Source organism: Hyperolius riggenbachi, chromosome 2 (assembly GCF_040937935.1).
Source record: "Hyperolius riggenbachi isolate aHypRig1 chromosome 2, aHypRig1.pri, whole genome shotgun sequence".
Lineage (NCBI taxonomy): Eukaryota > Metazoa > Chordata > Amphibia > Anura > Hyperoliidae > Hyperolius > Hyperolius riggenbachi.
In genome coordinates this window covers 563663496-563680278 of record NC_090647.1, presented here as the reverse complement: position 1 = coordinate 563680278, position 16783 = coordinate 563663496, and the positions used below count along the sequence as shown (strand labels likewise).

The 16783-nt window shown below is 51.0% G+C and overlaps 1 protein-coding gene across 3 annotated transcripts in view; it reads left to right on the top strand.

Annotated features, from left to right (window-relative positions):
- LOC137547393 (uncharacterized) overlaps positions 1 to 16139 on the top strand; it is an 86015-nt gene extending 69876 nt beyond the window's left edge. For all 3 annotated transcript variants that reach the window (XM_068270950.1, XM_068270951.1, XM_068270952.1), the window contains one exon: positions 15213 to 16139. In XM_068270950.1, coding sequence (XP_068127051.1) covers positions 15213 to 15626 — 414 coding nt within the window. In that variant the 3' untranslated portion in view covers positions 15627 to 16139. The remainder of the gene's footprint in view (positions 1 to 15212) is intronic.
- Positions 16140 to 16783: the final 644 nt, after the last annotated feature.

The following is a 16783-nucleotide window of genomic DNA, read 5'->3' as shown; positions in this document are numbered from 1 at the left end:
TTCCCGCGATTAGCGCGGAAAAATCACTGGACACTGCGGCGGTTTTGGAGCGATCGCGATTAGCGTGCTATGCACGCTAATCACGATCGCAAATCGCGGAACGCTCGTCGCCGGCAAACCGCTGCATGCAACGCGGTTGCGGTTATCGCTAACCGCAACCGTGGCAGTGAGAACACGGCCACTAGCTACAATGTGTAGCGGTTCTTGCAGAACCGCTAGCGGTTTGCCGCGAGCGGGAATCGTGCGATTCCCGCTCAGGTGTGAATGGGCCCTTAAAGAGAATCTGTACTATATTTCTACAATAAAAAACATACCAATCGAGTCACTGTGATCTCCTGGGCCCCTCTGTGCTGTTTCTGCCGGTCCCCACCGCGATCCTGGCTTTTAATTGCCAGTTTTAGGCAGTGTTTACAAACAAAAAACATGGCTGCTAACCAGGAAGGTGTTGCGATGCGGAGCACACATTGTGTGTGTGTGTATAGTGTGTGTGTGTGTGTGTGTGTGTGTGTGTGTGTGTGTGTGTGTGTGTGTGTGTATAAGGTGTGTGTGTGTGTGTGTGTGTGTGTGTGCGTGTGTGTGCGTGTGTACGTGTACTGTGTGTGTGTGTGTGTGTGTGTGTGTGTGTGTGTATGTGTGTATAAGGTGTGTGTGTGTGTGTATAAGGTGTGTGTGTGTGCGTGTGTACGTGTACTGTGTGTGTGTGTGTATGTGTGTATAAGGTGTGTGTGTGTGTGTGTGTGTATATAAGGTGTGTGTGTGTGTGTGTGTATATAAGGTGTGTGTGTGTGTGTGTATAAGGTGTGTGTGTGTGTGTGTGTGTGTGTGTGTGTGTGTGTGTGTATTCCAGCGTATAAGACGACCCCGTGTGTGTGTATGTGTGTATAAGGTGTGTGTGTGTGTGTATAAGGTGTGTGTGTGTGTGTGTGCGTGTGTACGTGTACTGTGTGTGTGTGTGTGTGTGTGTGTATGTGTGTATAAGGTGTGTGTGTGTGTGTATATAAGGTGTGTGTGTGTGTGTGTGTGTGTGTGTGTATATAAGGTGTGTGTGTGTGTGTGTGTATATAAGGTGTGTGTGTGTATATAAGGTGTGTGTGTGTGTATAAGGTGTGTGTGTGTGTGTATAAGGTGTGTGTGTGTGTGTGTGTGTGTGTGTGTGTGTGTGTGTGTGTGTGTGTGTATTCCAGCGTATAAGACGACCCCGTGTGTGTGTGTATATATTCCAGCGTATAAGACGACCCCCTCCAACTTATCCAGTTAAAATATAGCGTTTGAGATATACTCGCTGTACAAGACTACCCCTCCTCCAACACACACCAAATACAAATTTACAAAACATCATATACTGGTGCTATGTATGAACAGATACTAGTGCTGTACTGTATGTGGTACCCAGTATATAACAGTATACAGTTATAACAAATATATATATATATATTTCTATATCGTGTTACAGTATACTGTACTGCAGGTTTGTATTACATAGTGAATTATCTGCACTCCAGTCTACAGACAAGGTGAAACTGAGAGCAATAAATAAATCACACACACAGAGCCTGAGGGGTGTGTGCAGAGGGCGTGTATAACGTCTATCACAGCAGAGGCAGTGCATTCCTCTCGGGGTCGACAAAGCTTGACAAAGAAAAGAAGATTATATATGTTACAGAGACAGTGCAACTAGAAAAGGCTGCAGTAATCCAGAGCACATTAGAAAAGGTACAGAAACTTATAGAATAGAAGAAAAAAGGCTGACATTTTTGTTGCAGAGTCTCTTTAAAGGACACCTGGGGTGAAAATATACTAATGGAATAAACAATTGTATCTATCCTCCTTCTAAAAACGACTTTTTTAAATATTCTACAGTATTATTTTATATTTAAATCTGCTTTTTAAGTTTTTACTGTTTTATTGTTTTTTGCTCAATGACACATTTAGTGAAGTATGCCAGAGCTAAAATCTATGAACTATTGACTCTTTTTATCTCTTTCCTGCTCTCAGAAGCCATTTTCTACTAGAAAAGTGTTTTATAGTTTGAACTTCTTTTCAGTGAGGGTTATGCTATAGTCCAGTGATGGCTAACCTTGGCACTCCAGCTGTGCTGGAACTACAAGTCCCATGAGGCATTGCAATACTCTGACAACTCCAAGCATAACTTGGGGAGGCAGAGGCATGATGGGATTTGTAGTTTTGTCACAGCTGGAGTGCCAAGGTTAGCCATCACTGCTATAGTCTGACCCAGTTCTTCTGACAGGAACTGCCACTTACATACCTGATGTTTAACTCTTTCAGGCAGAGAAAGAAAAAAAGGAACACAGCCTAGTTATTTGTGTGCTAGGCACTGTACATACACATGTCTATCTCATCATGTCACTTGTCATCTCAGGTATCCCTTAACCAATACCAGCTGCCTGGCAGTCCTGCTGATCCTCTGCCTCTAATACTTTCAGCCATAGACCCTGAACAAGCATGTAGCGGACAGATCTGACAAAGGATCCATCTGAAAATGGCGCCTGCCAATAATGGCGCATGATGTTGCCGCTAATCCGTTTGCCGCTTATCGCTATTTAACGTTAAAGCCTTATTGTTATTTAGCGTTAAAGCCTTATTGTTATTTAGCGTTAACACAGAATCCTCTCTGTACCTATCCCTAACCCCTAACCCCCCCTGGTGGTGCCTAACCCCTAAACCCCCCCCGGTGGTGCCTAATCCTAAAACGCCCCTGAAGGTGCCTAACCCTAAGACCCCCCTGGTGGTGCCTAACCCTAAAACCCCCCTGGTGTTGCCTAACCCTAACCACCCCCCAGGTGGTGCCTAACCCTAAGACCCCCCTGGTGGTGCCTAACCCTAAGACCCCCATGGTGGTGCCTAACCCTAAGACCCCCCTGGTGGTGCCTAACCCTAACCACCCCCTGGTGGTGCCTAACCCCTAAACCCCCCCTGGTGGTGCCTAACCCTAACCACCCCCCTGATGGTGCCTAACCCTAAGACCCCCCTGATGGTGCCTAACCCTTAGACCCCCCTAGCGGTGCCTAACCCTAAGACCCCCCTGGTGGTGTCTAACCCTAACCACCCCACTGGTGGTGCCTAACCCTAACCACCCCACTGGTGGTGCCTAACCCTAACCACCCCACTGGTGGTGCCTAACCCTAACCACCCCCCAGGTGGTGCCTAACCCTAAGACCCCCCTGGTGGTGCCTAACCCTAACCACCCCCCTGGTGGTGCCTAACCCTAACCACCCCCCAGGTGCTGCCTAACCATAACCACACCCCAGGTGGTGCCTAACCCTAAGACCCCCCTGATGGTGCCTAACCCTAAGACCCCCTGGCGGTGCCTAACCCTAACCTTGACAGTGTTACATTAAATCCAATCACCTTTTTGCAGTTAAATAACGTCTGCAGTTTGGCTTATGTAGGGTGCTATTGATAAATAACGTTACTGTGCGCAATAATGTCTGCTGTTTGGCAAATTAACTGCACAATTGATAAATAACGTTAGTGTGTGCCACTATTGATAAATAACGTTAGTGTGTGCCATTTTTCTTCTTTTTTCCCTGTGCGCCATTATTATGCAGTACTAACGATAAATAGCGATAAGCGTATCTTTTTAATGCGGCGCCATTTTTATGTATAGGCTCTGTGCGCCATTATTCACTGATCCGCTGACAAAACATCTGATGTCAGAAACACCTGATCTGTTAGCTGCATGCTTGTTTCTGGTGTGATTCAGACACTCTTGCAGCCAAATAGATCAGCAAGATATGAGTAAAATTGGTGAATAGAGGCGCCAAAATAGGATAAGATAAGTTAAAAACGTATAAAAGGAGGGGGTGGGTGGATCCACCACCCCCACATAAAATGACCAGGCTGAATTCAAGCCGTAAACAATGTAAAAAAGATATCTATTAGTCTCCAAAAACAGTGCAACGCGTTCCACGGGCACACATCCCGCCCCACCAGGCAATTCTGAGGTAGGAGAACACAGCAGCAAGTCATATGTGAGCTAGAGCGCCTCTGTAGCTACAGTTTCAAACAGTTTCACAACATCAGAGCTTTGTTTTTCTTACCCAAGCCTCATTTTTAGCTGCACAGAAGAAAACTGCCCAGGCATTTTCCCCTGATGCTGTGCAAAGCATGATGGGATTTCTGATGTTGTTCCCCTTCTGCTGTTTTTGTGCAAATTTTTTTACATTAATGTTGAATTTGAGATTTGAAGCCTAGCGTGTGCAGCTGGGAGAGGTTATCAGGACACAGGACAGTTGGAACTGTGTCTCATGCTCCTTGTCACCTCCATTCAACCAAAAAGATAGCTGCCCCCATGACAAAGATAGCTGCCCCCATGAAATCACAAACAATTGCCTGTTCTTTTAAAACAGGGTAGATAAGAGATTAAGGGCCACATGCAATTAACTTTTTCACCTGAGTTTTCTCCTAGGTGATATTTTTAAAATTGTCGATAAAATCCATTTTAAGCCAGCAGAAAGCAAGAAAATACTCAAAATAATTTTGATAGTACTTTTTCATTTACTTTTGGTACTTTTTTAGTTTAAAAGTACTGGAAAGTTATTTTAAATAGAAGATGAAAAATTATCTCCTAGGTGAAAACTCAGGTGAAAAAGTGAATTGCATATGGGCCTATATTACCTATATATTTTATTTAACATAACTAAAACCTTTTTTTTTTATCTTAACTTTTATCGAATGCTTGCACTACTTGCTATTGCAGCAATCATTCTCTGTTGAAGGCTGCATGAGCGTCTGCGGGCACATCCACATACGAGAGCACCCAGTGCTGGCTTTCGTTCCCGGACATCCAGGAACATGAATGGGTGAACATGCCCACACTGGGCATGTGCGAGTACGGTCCACACACATCCACACTGGGCATGTGCCAGTACGCTCCAAACACATCCACACTGGGCATGTGTGAGTACAGTCCACACATATCCACACTGGGCATGTGCGAGTACGGTCCGCACACATCCACACTGGGCATGTTCGAGTACGCTCCAAACACATCCACACTGGGCATGTGCGAGTACGCTCCAAACACATCCACACTGGGCATGTGCGAGTACGCTCCAAACACATCCACACTGGGCATGTGCGAGTACGCTCCAAACACATCCACACTGGGCATGTGCGAGTACGCTCCAAACACATCCACACTGGGCATGTTCGAGTACGCTCCAAACACATCCACACTGGGCATGTGCGAGTACGCTCCAAACACATCCACACTGGGCATGTGCGAGTACGCTCCAAACACATCCACACTGGGCATGTGCGAGTACGCTCCAAACACATCCACACTGGGCATGTGTGAGTACAGTCCACACATATCCACACTGGGCATGTGCGAGTACGGTCCGCACACATCCACACTGGGCATGTTCGAGTACGGTCCAAACACATCCACACTGGGCATGTGCGAGTACGGTCCGCACACATCCACACTGGGCATGTTCGAGTACGGTCCAAACACATCCACACTGGGCATGTGCGACTACGCTCCAAACACATCCACACTGGGCATGTGCGAGTACGCTCCAAACACATCCACACTGGGCATGTGCGAGTACGCTCCAAACACATCCACACTGGGCATGTGTGAGTACAGTCCACACATATCCACACTGGGCATGTGCGAGTACGGTCCGCACACATCCACACTGGGCATGTTCGAGTACGGTCCAAACACATCCACACTGGGCATGTGCGAGTACGCTCCAAACACATCCACACTGGGCATGTGCGAGTACGCTCCAAACACATCCACACTGGGCATGTGCGAGTACGCTCCAAACACATCCACACTGGGCATGTGTGAGTATGGTCCAAACATCCACACTGGGCATGTGCGAGTACAGTCTGCACACATCTACACTGGGCATGTGCGAGTACGGTCCGCACACATCCACACTGGGCATGTGCGAGTATGGTCCAAACATCCACACTGGGCATGTGCGAGTACAGTTTGCACACATCTACACTGGGCATGTGCGAGTACGGTCCGCACACATCTACACTGGGCATGTGCGAGTATGGTCCGCACACATCTACACTGGGCATGTGCGAGTATGGTCCGCACACATCTACACTGGGCATGTGCGAGTACGGTCCGCACACACCCACACTGGGCATGTGCGAGTACAGTCCACACACATCCACACTGGGCATGTGCGAGTGCAGTCAGTGCACATTCACACTGGGCATGTGCGAGTACAGTCCACACACAACCACACTGGGCATGTGCGAGTACGGTCCACACACATCCACACTGGGCATGTGCGAGTACGGTCCACACACATCCACACTGGGCATGTGCGAGTACGGTGGTCCGCACACATCTACACTGGGCATGTGCGAGTACGGTCGCACACATCTACACTGGGCATGTGCGAGTATGGTCCGCACACATCTACACTGGGCATGTGTGAGTACGGTCTGCACACATTCACACTGGGCATGTGCGAGTACGGTCCACACACATCCACACTGGGCATGTGCGAGTACAGTCAGTGCACATCCACACTGGGCATGTGTAAGTACAGTCCACACACATCCACACTGGGCATGTGCGAGTACAGTCCACACACAACCACACTGGGCATGTGCAAGTACAGTTCACACACATCCACACTGGGCATGTGCAAGGACAGTCCACACACATCCACACTGGGCATGTGCGAGTGCACTCAGTGCACATTCACACTGGGCATGTGCGAGTACAGTCCACACAACCACACTGGGCATGTGCGAGTACGGTCCACACACATCCACACTGGGCATGTGCGAGTACGGTCCACACACATCCACACTGGGCATGTGCGAGTACAGTCAGTGCACATCCACACTGGGCATGTGTGAGTACAGTCCACACACATCCACACTGGGCATGTGCGAGTACAGTCCACACACAACTACACTGGGCATGTGCGAGTACGGTCTGCACACACCCACACTGGGCATGTGTGAGTACGGTCCACACACATCCACACTGGGCATGTGCGAGTACGGTCCACACACATCCACACTGGGCATGTGCGAGTACAGTCAGTGCACATCCACACTGGGCATGTGTGAGTACAGTCCACACACATCCACACTGGGCATGTGCGAGTACAGTCCACACACAACCACACTGGGCATGTGCGAGTACAGTCCACACACATCCACACTGGGCATGTGCGAGTACGCTCCAAACACATCCACACTGGGCATGTGCGAGTACGCTCCAAACACATCCACACTGGGCATGTGTGAGTACAGTCCACACATATCCACACTGGGCATGTGCGAGTACGGTCCGCACACATCCACACTGGGCATGTTCGAGTACGGTCCAAACACATCCACACTGGGCATGTGCGAGTACGCTCCAAACACATCCACACTGGGCATGTGCGAGTACGCTCCAAACACATCCACACTGGGCATGTGCGAGTACGCTCCAAACACATCCACACTGGGCATGTGTGAGTATGGTCCAAACATCCACACTGGGCATGTGCGAGTACAGTCTGCACACATCTACACTGGGCATGTGCGAGTACGGTCCGCACACATCCACACTGGGCATGTGCGAGTATGGTCCAAACATCCACACTGGGCATGTGCGAGTACAGTTTGCACACATCTACACTGGGCATGTGCGAGTACGGTCCGCACACATCTACACTGGGCATGTGCGAGTATGGTCCGCACACATCTACACTGGGCATGTGCGAGTATGGTCCGCACACATCTACACTGGGCATGTGCGAGTACGGTCCGCACACACCCACACTGGGCATGTGCGAGTACAGTCCACACACATCCACACTGGGCATGTGCGAGTGCAGTCAGTGCACATTCACACTGGGCATGTGCGAGTACAGTCCACACACAACCACACTGGGCATGTGCGAGTACGGTCCACACACATCCACACTGGGCATGTGCGAGTACGGTCCACACACATCCACACTGGGCATGTGCGAGTACGGTGGTCCGCACACATCTACACTGGGCATGTGCGAGTACGGTCGCACACATCTACACTGGGCATGTGCGAGTATGGTCCGCACACATCTACACTGGGCATGTGTGAGTACGGTCTGCACACATTCACACTGGGCATGTGCGAGTACGGTCCACACACATCCACACTGGGCATGTGCGAGTACAGTCAGTGCACATCCACACTGGGCATGTGTAAGTACAGTCCACACACATCCACACTGGGCATGTGCGAGTACAGTCCACACACAACCACACTGGGCATGTGCAAGTACAGTTCACACACATCCACACTGGGCATGTGCAAGGACAGTCCACACACATCCACACTGGGCATGTGCGAGTGCACTCAGTGCACATTCACACTGGGCATGTGCGAGTACAGTCCACACAACCACACTGGGCATGTGCGAGTACGGTCCACACACATCCACACTGGGCATGTGCGAGTACGGTCCACACACATCCACACTGGGCATGTGCGAGTACAGTCAGTGCACATCCACACTGGGCATGTGTGAGTACAGTCCACACACATCCACACTGGGCATGTGCGAGTACAGTCCACACACAACTACACTGGGCATGTGCGAGTACGGTCTGCACACACCCACACTGGGCATGTGTGAGTACGGTCCACACACATCCACACTGGGCATGTGCGAGTACGGTCCACACACATCCACACTGGGCATGTGCGAGTACAGTCAGTGCACATCCACACTGGGCATGTGTGAGTACAGTCCACACACATCCACACTGGGCATGTGCGAGTACAGTCCACACACAACCACACTGGGCATGTGCGAGTACAGTCCACACACATCCACACTGGGCATGTGCGAGTATGGTCCACACACATCCACACTGGGCATGTGCGAGTATGGTCCACACACATCCACACTGGGCATGTGCGAGTATGGTCCACACACATCCACACTGGGCATGTGCGAGTATGGTCCACACACATCCACACTGGGCATGTGCGAGAACGGTCCACACACATCCACACTGGGCATGTGCGAGTACGGTCCACACACATCCACACTGGGCATGTGCGAGTACGGTCCGCACACATCCACACTGGGCATGTTCGAGTACGCTCCAAACACATCCACACTGGGCATGTGCGAGTACGCTCCAAACACATCCACACTGGGCATGTGCGAGTACGCTCCAAACACATCCACACTGGGCATGTGCGAGTACGCTCCAAACACATCCACACTGGGCATGTGTGAGTACAGTCCACACATATCCACACTGGGCATGTGCGAGTACGGTCCGCACACATCCACACTGGGCATGTTCGAGTACGCTCCAAACACATCCACACTGGGCATGTGCGAGTACGCTCCAAACACATCCACACTGGGCATGTGCGACTACGCTCCAAACACATCCACACTGGGCATGTGTGAGTACAGTCCACACATATCCACACTGGGCATGTGCGAGTACGGTCCGCACACATCCACACTGGGCATGTTCGAGTACGGTCCAAACACATCCACACTGGGCATGTGCTACTACGCTCCAAACACATCCACACTGGGCATGTGCGAGTACGCTCCAAACACATCCACACTGGGCATGTGCGAGTACGCTCCAAACACATCCACACTGGGCATGTGTGAGTACAGTCCACACATATCCACACCGGGCATGTGCGAGTACGGTCCGCACACATCAACACTGGGCATGTTCGAGTACGGTCCAAACACATCCACACTGGGCATGTGCGAGTACGCTCCAAACACATCCACACTGGGCATGTGCGAGTACGCTCCAAACACATCCACACTGTGCATGTGTGAGTATGGTCCAAACATCCACACTGGGCATGTGTGAGTACAGTCTGCACACATCTACACTGGGCATGTGCGAGTACGGTCCGCACACATCCACACTGGGCATGTGCGAGTATGGTCCAAACATCCACACTGGGCATGTGCGAGTACAGTCTGCACACATCTACACTGGGCATGTGCGAGTACGGTCCGCACACATCTACACTGGGCATGTGCGAGTATGGTCTGCACACATCTACACTGGGCATGTGCGAGTATGGTCCGCACACATCTACACTGGGCATGTGCGAGTACGGTCCGCACACACCCACACTGGGCATGTGCGAGTACGGTCCGCACACACCCACACTGGGCATGTGCGAGTACAGTCCACACACATCCACACTGGGCATGTGCGAGTGCAGTCAGTGCACATTCACACTGGGCATGTGCGAGTACAGTCCACACACAACCACACTGGGCATGTGCGAGTACGGTCCACACACATCCACACTGGGCATGTGCGAGTACGGTCCACACACATCCACACTGGGCATGTGCGAGTACGGTGGTCCGCACACATCTACACTGGGCATGTGCGAGTACGGTCGCACACATCTACACTGGGCATGTGCGAGTACGGTCTGCACACATTCACACTGGGCATGTGCGAGTACGGTCCACACACATCCACACTGGGCATGTGCGAGTACAGTCAGTGCACATCCACACTGGGCATGTGTAAGTACAGTCCACACACATCCACACTGGGCATGTGTGAGTACAGTCCACACACAACCACACTGGGCATGTGCAAGTACAGTCCACACACATCCACACTGGGCATGTGCAAGGACAGTCCACACACATCCACACTGGGCATGTGCGAGTGCACTCAGTGCACATCCACACTGGGCATGTGCGAGTACAGTCCACACAACCACACTGGGCATGTGCGAGTACGGTCCACACACATCCACACTGGGCATGTGCGAGTACGGTCCACACTGGGCATGTGCGAGTACGGTGGTCCGCACACTTCTACACTGGGCATGTGCGAGTACGGTCCGCACACATCTACACTGGGCATGTGTGAGTACGGTCTGCACACACCCACACTGGGCATGTGTGAGTACAGTCCACACATTCACACTGGGCATGTGCGAGTACGGTCCACACACATCCACACTGGGCATGTGCGAGTACAGTCAGTGCACATCCACACTGGGCATGTGCGAGTACAGTCCACACACATCCACACTGGGCATGTGCGAGTACAGTCCACACACAACCACACTGGGCATGTGCGAGTACAGTCCACACACATCCACACTGGGCATGTGCGAGTACAGTCCACACACATCCACACTGGGCATGTGCGAGTACGGTCCACACACATCCACACTGGGCATGTGCGAGTATGGTCCACACACATCCACACTGGACATGTGCGAGTATGGTCCACACACATCCACACTGGGCATGTGCGAGTACGGTCCACACACATCCACACTGGGCATGTGCGAGTACGGTCCACACACATCCACACTGGGCATGTGCGAGTACAGTCAGTGCACATCCACACTGGGCATGTGCGAGTACAGTCCACACACATCTACACTGGGCACGTGCGAATACAGCCCACACACAACCACACTGGGCATGTGCGAGTATGGTCCAAACACATCCACACTGGGCATGTGCGAGTATGGTCCAAACACATCCACACTGGGCATGTGCGAGTACGCTCCAAACACATCCACACTGGGCATGTGCGAGTACGGTCCACACACATCCACACTGGGCATGTGCGAGTACGGTCCACACACATCCACACTGGGCATGTGTGAGTACGGTCTGCACACACCCACACTGGGCATGTGTGAGTACAGTCCACACATATCCACACTGGGAATGTGTGAGTACGGTCCGCACACATTCACACTGGGCATGTGCGAGTACGGTCCACACACATCCACACTGGGCATGTGCGAGTACAGTCAGTGCACATCCACACTGGGCATGTGTGAGTACAGTCCACACACATCCACACTGGGCATGTGCGAGTACAGTCCACACACAACCACACTGGGCATGTGCAAGTACAGTCCACACACATCCACACTGGGCATGTGCAAGCACAGTCCACACACATCCACACTGGGCATGTGCGAGTGCACTCAGTGCACATTCACACTGGGCATGTGCGAGTACAGTCCACACAACCACACTGGGCATGTGCGAGTACGGTCCACACACATCCACACTGGGCATGTGCGAGTACGGTCCACACACATCCACACTGGGCATGTGCGAGTACGGTGGTCCGCACACATCTACACTGGGCATGTGCGAGTACGGTGGTCCGCACACATCTACACTGGGCATGTGCGAGTACGGTCGCACACATCTACACTGGGCATGTGCGAGTATGGTCCGCACACATCTACACTGGGCATGTGTGAGTACGGTCTGCACACATTCACACTGGGCATGTGCGAGTACGGTCCACACACATCCACACTGGGCATGTGCGAGTACAGTCAGTGCACATCCACACTGGGCATGTGTAAGTACAGTCCACACACATCCACACTGGGCATGTGCGAGTACAGTCCACACACAACCACACTGGGCATGTGCAAGTACAGTCCACACACATCCACACTGGGCATGTGCAAGGACAGTCCACACACATCCACACTGGGCATGTGCGAGTGCACTCAGTGCACATTCACACTGGGCATGTGCGAGTACAGTCTACACAACCACACTGGGCATGTGCGAGTACGGTCCACACACATCCACACTGGGCATGTGCGAGTACGGTCCACACACATCCACACTGGGCATGTGCGAGTACAGTCAGTGCACATCCACACTGGGCATGTGTGAGTACAGTCCACACACATCCACACTGGGCATGTGCGAGTACAGTCCACACACAACCACACTGGGCATGTGCGAGTACAGTCCACACACATCCACACTGGGCATGTGCGAGTACAGTCCACACACATCCACACTGGGCATGTGCTAGTACGGTCCACACACATCCACACTGGGCATGTGCGAGTATGGTCCACACACATCCACACTGGGCATGTGCGAGTACGGTCCACACACATCCACACTGGGCATGTGCGAGTACGGTCCACACACATCCACACTGGGCATGTGCGAGTACAGTCAGTGCACATCCACACTGGGCATGTGCGAGTACAGTCCACACACATCTACACTGGGCACGTGCGAATACAGCCCACACACAACCACACTGGGCATGTGCGAGTATGGTCCAAACACATCCACACTGGGCATGTGCGAGTATGGTCCAAACACATCCACACTGGGCATGTGCGAGTACGCTCCAAACACATCCACACTGGGCATGTGCGAGTACGGTCCAAACATCCAAACTGGGCATGTGCGAGTACAGTCTGCACACATCTACACTGGGCATGTGCGAGTACGATCCGCACACATTCACACTGGGCATGTGCGAGTACAGTCAGTGCACATCCACACTGGGCATGTGCGAGTATGGTCCACACACATCCACACTGGGCATGTGCGAGTATGGTCCACACACATCCACACTGGGCATGTGCGAGTATGGTCCACACACATCCACACTGGGCATGTGCAAGTACGGTCCACACACATCGGGCATGTGCAAGTACAGTCCACACACATTGGGCATGTGTGAGTACAGTCAGTGCACATCCACACTGGGCATGTGTGAGTACAGTCAGTGCACATCCACACTTGGCATGTGCGAGTACGGTTCACACACATCCACACTGGGCATGTGCGAGTATGGTCCACACACATCCACACTGGGCATGTGCAAGTACGGTCCACACACATCGGGCATGTGGAAGTACAGTCCACACACATTGGGCATGTGTGAGTACAGTCAGTGCACATCCACACTGGGCATGTGTGAGTACAGTCAGTGCACATCCACACTTGGCATGTGCGAGTACGGTTCACACACATCCACACTGGGCATGTGCGAGTACAGTCAGTGCACATCCACACTTGGCATGTGCGAGTACGGTCCACACGCATCCACAATGGGCATATGCGAGTATGGTCTACACACATCCACACTGGGCATGTGTGAGTACGGTCCACACACATCCACACTTGGCATGTGTGAGTACGGTCCACACACACACATCCACACTGGGCATGTGCGAGTATGGTCCACACACATCCACACTGGGCATGTGCAAGTACAGTCCAAACACCTCCACAATGGGCATGTGCGAGTACAGTCCACACATTTCCACACTGGGCATGTGCGAGTACGGTCCACACACATCCACACTGGGCATGTGCGAGTACAGTCCACACACATCCACACTGGGCATGTGCGAGTACAGTCCACACACATCCACACTGGGCATGTGCAAGTACGGTCCACACACATCCACACTGGGCATGTGCGAGTATGGTCCACACACATCCACACTGGGCATGTGCGAGTATGGTCCACACACATCCACACTGGGCATGTGCAAGTACGGTCCACACACATCGGACATTGTGCAAGTACAGTCCACACACTTTGGGCATGTGCGAGTACAGTCAGTGCACATCCACACTGGGCATGTGCGAGTACGGTCCACACACATCCACACTGGGCATGTGCGAGTACAGTCAGTGCACATCCACACTGGGCATGTGCGAGTACGGTCCGCACACATCTACAATGGGCATGTGCGAGTACAGTCCGCACACATCCACACTGGGCATGTGCGAGTACAGTCCACACATATCCACACTGGGCATGTGCGAGTACAGTCCACACACATCCACACTGGGCATGTGCGAGTACAGTCCACACACATCCACACTGGGCATGGTCGAGTACAGTCCAGACACATCCACACTGGGCATGTGCGAGTACGGTCCACACACATCCACACTGGGCATGTGCGAGTACAGTCCACACATATCCACACTGGGCATGGTCGAGTACAGTCCGGACACATCCACACTGGGCATGTGCAAGTACGGTCCACACACATCCACATTGAGCATGTGCGAGTACGGTCCACACACATCCACATTGGGCATGTGCGAGTACAGTAAGTGCACATCCACACTGGGCATGTGCGAGTACAGTCAGTGCACATCCACACTGGGCATGTTCGAGTACGGTCCACACACATCCACAACGGGCATGTGCAAGTACGGTCCACACACATCCCAGTGGTAGTTCCGCTCATACACAAAATGCAGAGGCTTCAGCAGTCTGACCTACTAGCTAGTGAAGGGGACAGATATCCGCTCTCGTCTGATGAGACAAAGCCCCCAGAACTTGGTATTCAGATGTGAGCCGTATATATACTGTGTGATTTATGGGAGTGTTCTGTGCTGTCAGTTGACCTCTCACTCTGGCTTTTATATTCTCAGATCCAGCGCAGAAGGAGAGAGAGCAGCCATGTGACCCCAGTAACTGGACCGCTAAATGTCATGGAAAATGGATATAGTCCTGTATCTCAGGATGACAGCTTGTCTGCCACCCAGAAAGGCTGCCGGCCCAACATCCAGAACGGCTGCCCGCCCATCACCCATAACGGCTGCCCGCCCATCACCCAGAACGGCTGCCCACGCATCACCCAGAACGGCTGCCCGCGCATCAGCCAGGAGGCCTGCCTACCCACGGGCCAGAATGACTGTGTGACTGTCACCCACAATGGCTGTCTACCTGTCACCCAGGACGGTTGTGTGACAGTCCCACAGCCTGACTCTGTACCAAACATTCAGAATGCCTCTGTGCCTGACATTCACCAACCCAGCACATCTGATTCAGACACAAGACTCTAAGCTTTAACTGTTTTGCACATTTCTGGAGAAACCGAGAGCTGCTATTTCTCCATCATTTCCAATGTGATATTTTTTTTTATTTTCACAGAAGCGTTACTAAAATCTCAGCCATCAGCATTGGTTTCCAGCAGAACTCTTACACCTGTCCTGAGGAGATGGAAGTGAGATCAAGCTATAAATCCCGACCACACATAGAACCCTGATGGAGAAATCTTAACAAACCTGTGCCACAGAATTACACAGGATAGATAGAATTGTATTGCATGCATGAATTGCCCCACCTCTTGTTTCCTCCCGGTTTCTAGACTGAGTGTAAGCTCACAAGGGCAGGGCTCTCTTCCTTTTTGTATCACAGGTTGCTGTCTATTTTATACAAATGTAACTTATTATATATATTTATATTTTTTTGCCAATTTTTATAATTATGTTTACAGCATTATCTGTGTCTTCATGTGCCCATGCTTGTTACTCCGCTGAATGACCGCTCTATAAAAACTAATAATAATATTATAACACTGGTGTCAGATTGTTTAAAGGGATACTTAAGTGTAAAAATAAAATGCATTGAGAATAAAATAATTCTTAGCATAATGTAGCTCCCTAAGAAAGCCTAACTGGTGGCAAAAATACAAGATATAGATCATTCTGTTGTAATTAGAAGTGATTACATGATTAAAGAATACCCGAAGTGACATGTGACATGACATACAGCTGGTTTCCGTTCCGGGAAATTGTTTGTAAGTTGAACTTGTTTTGTAACTTGAGTCCTGTGTTATGTGTGGATAAATGATTTACTTCCGGACAGCTATGGATTTGGACAGAGTATAAACTGTATTTTTTATTGATTTTTAATGGGCTTTTAAAGGATACCCGAAGTGACATGTGACATGATGCGATAGACATGTGTATGTACAGTGCCTAGCACACAAATAACTATGCTGTGTTCCTTTTTTTCTTTCTCTGCCTGAAAGAGTTAAATATCAGGTATGTAAGTGGCTGACTCAGTCCTGACTCAGACAGGAAGTGACTACAGTGTGACCCTCACTGATAAGAAATTCCAACTATAAAACAAAGGCTATGTATTAATGACAAAGGCTATGACATTGTGGGAATAACCGAGACATGGATGGATGAAAGTCATGACTGGATAGCCAATT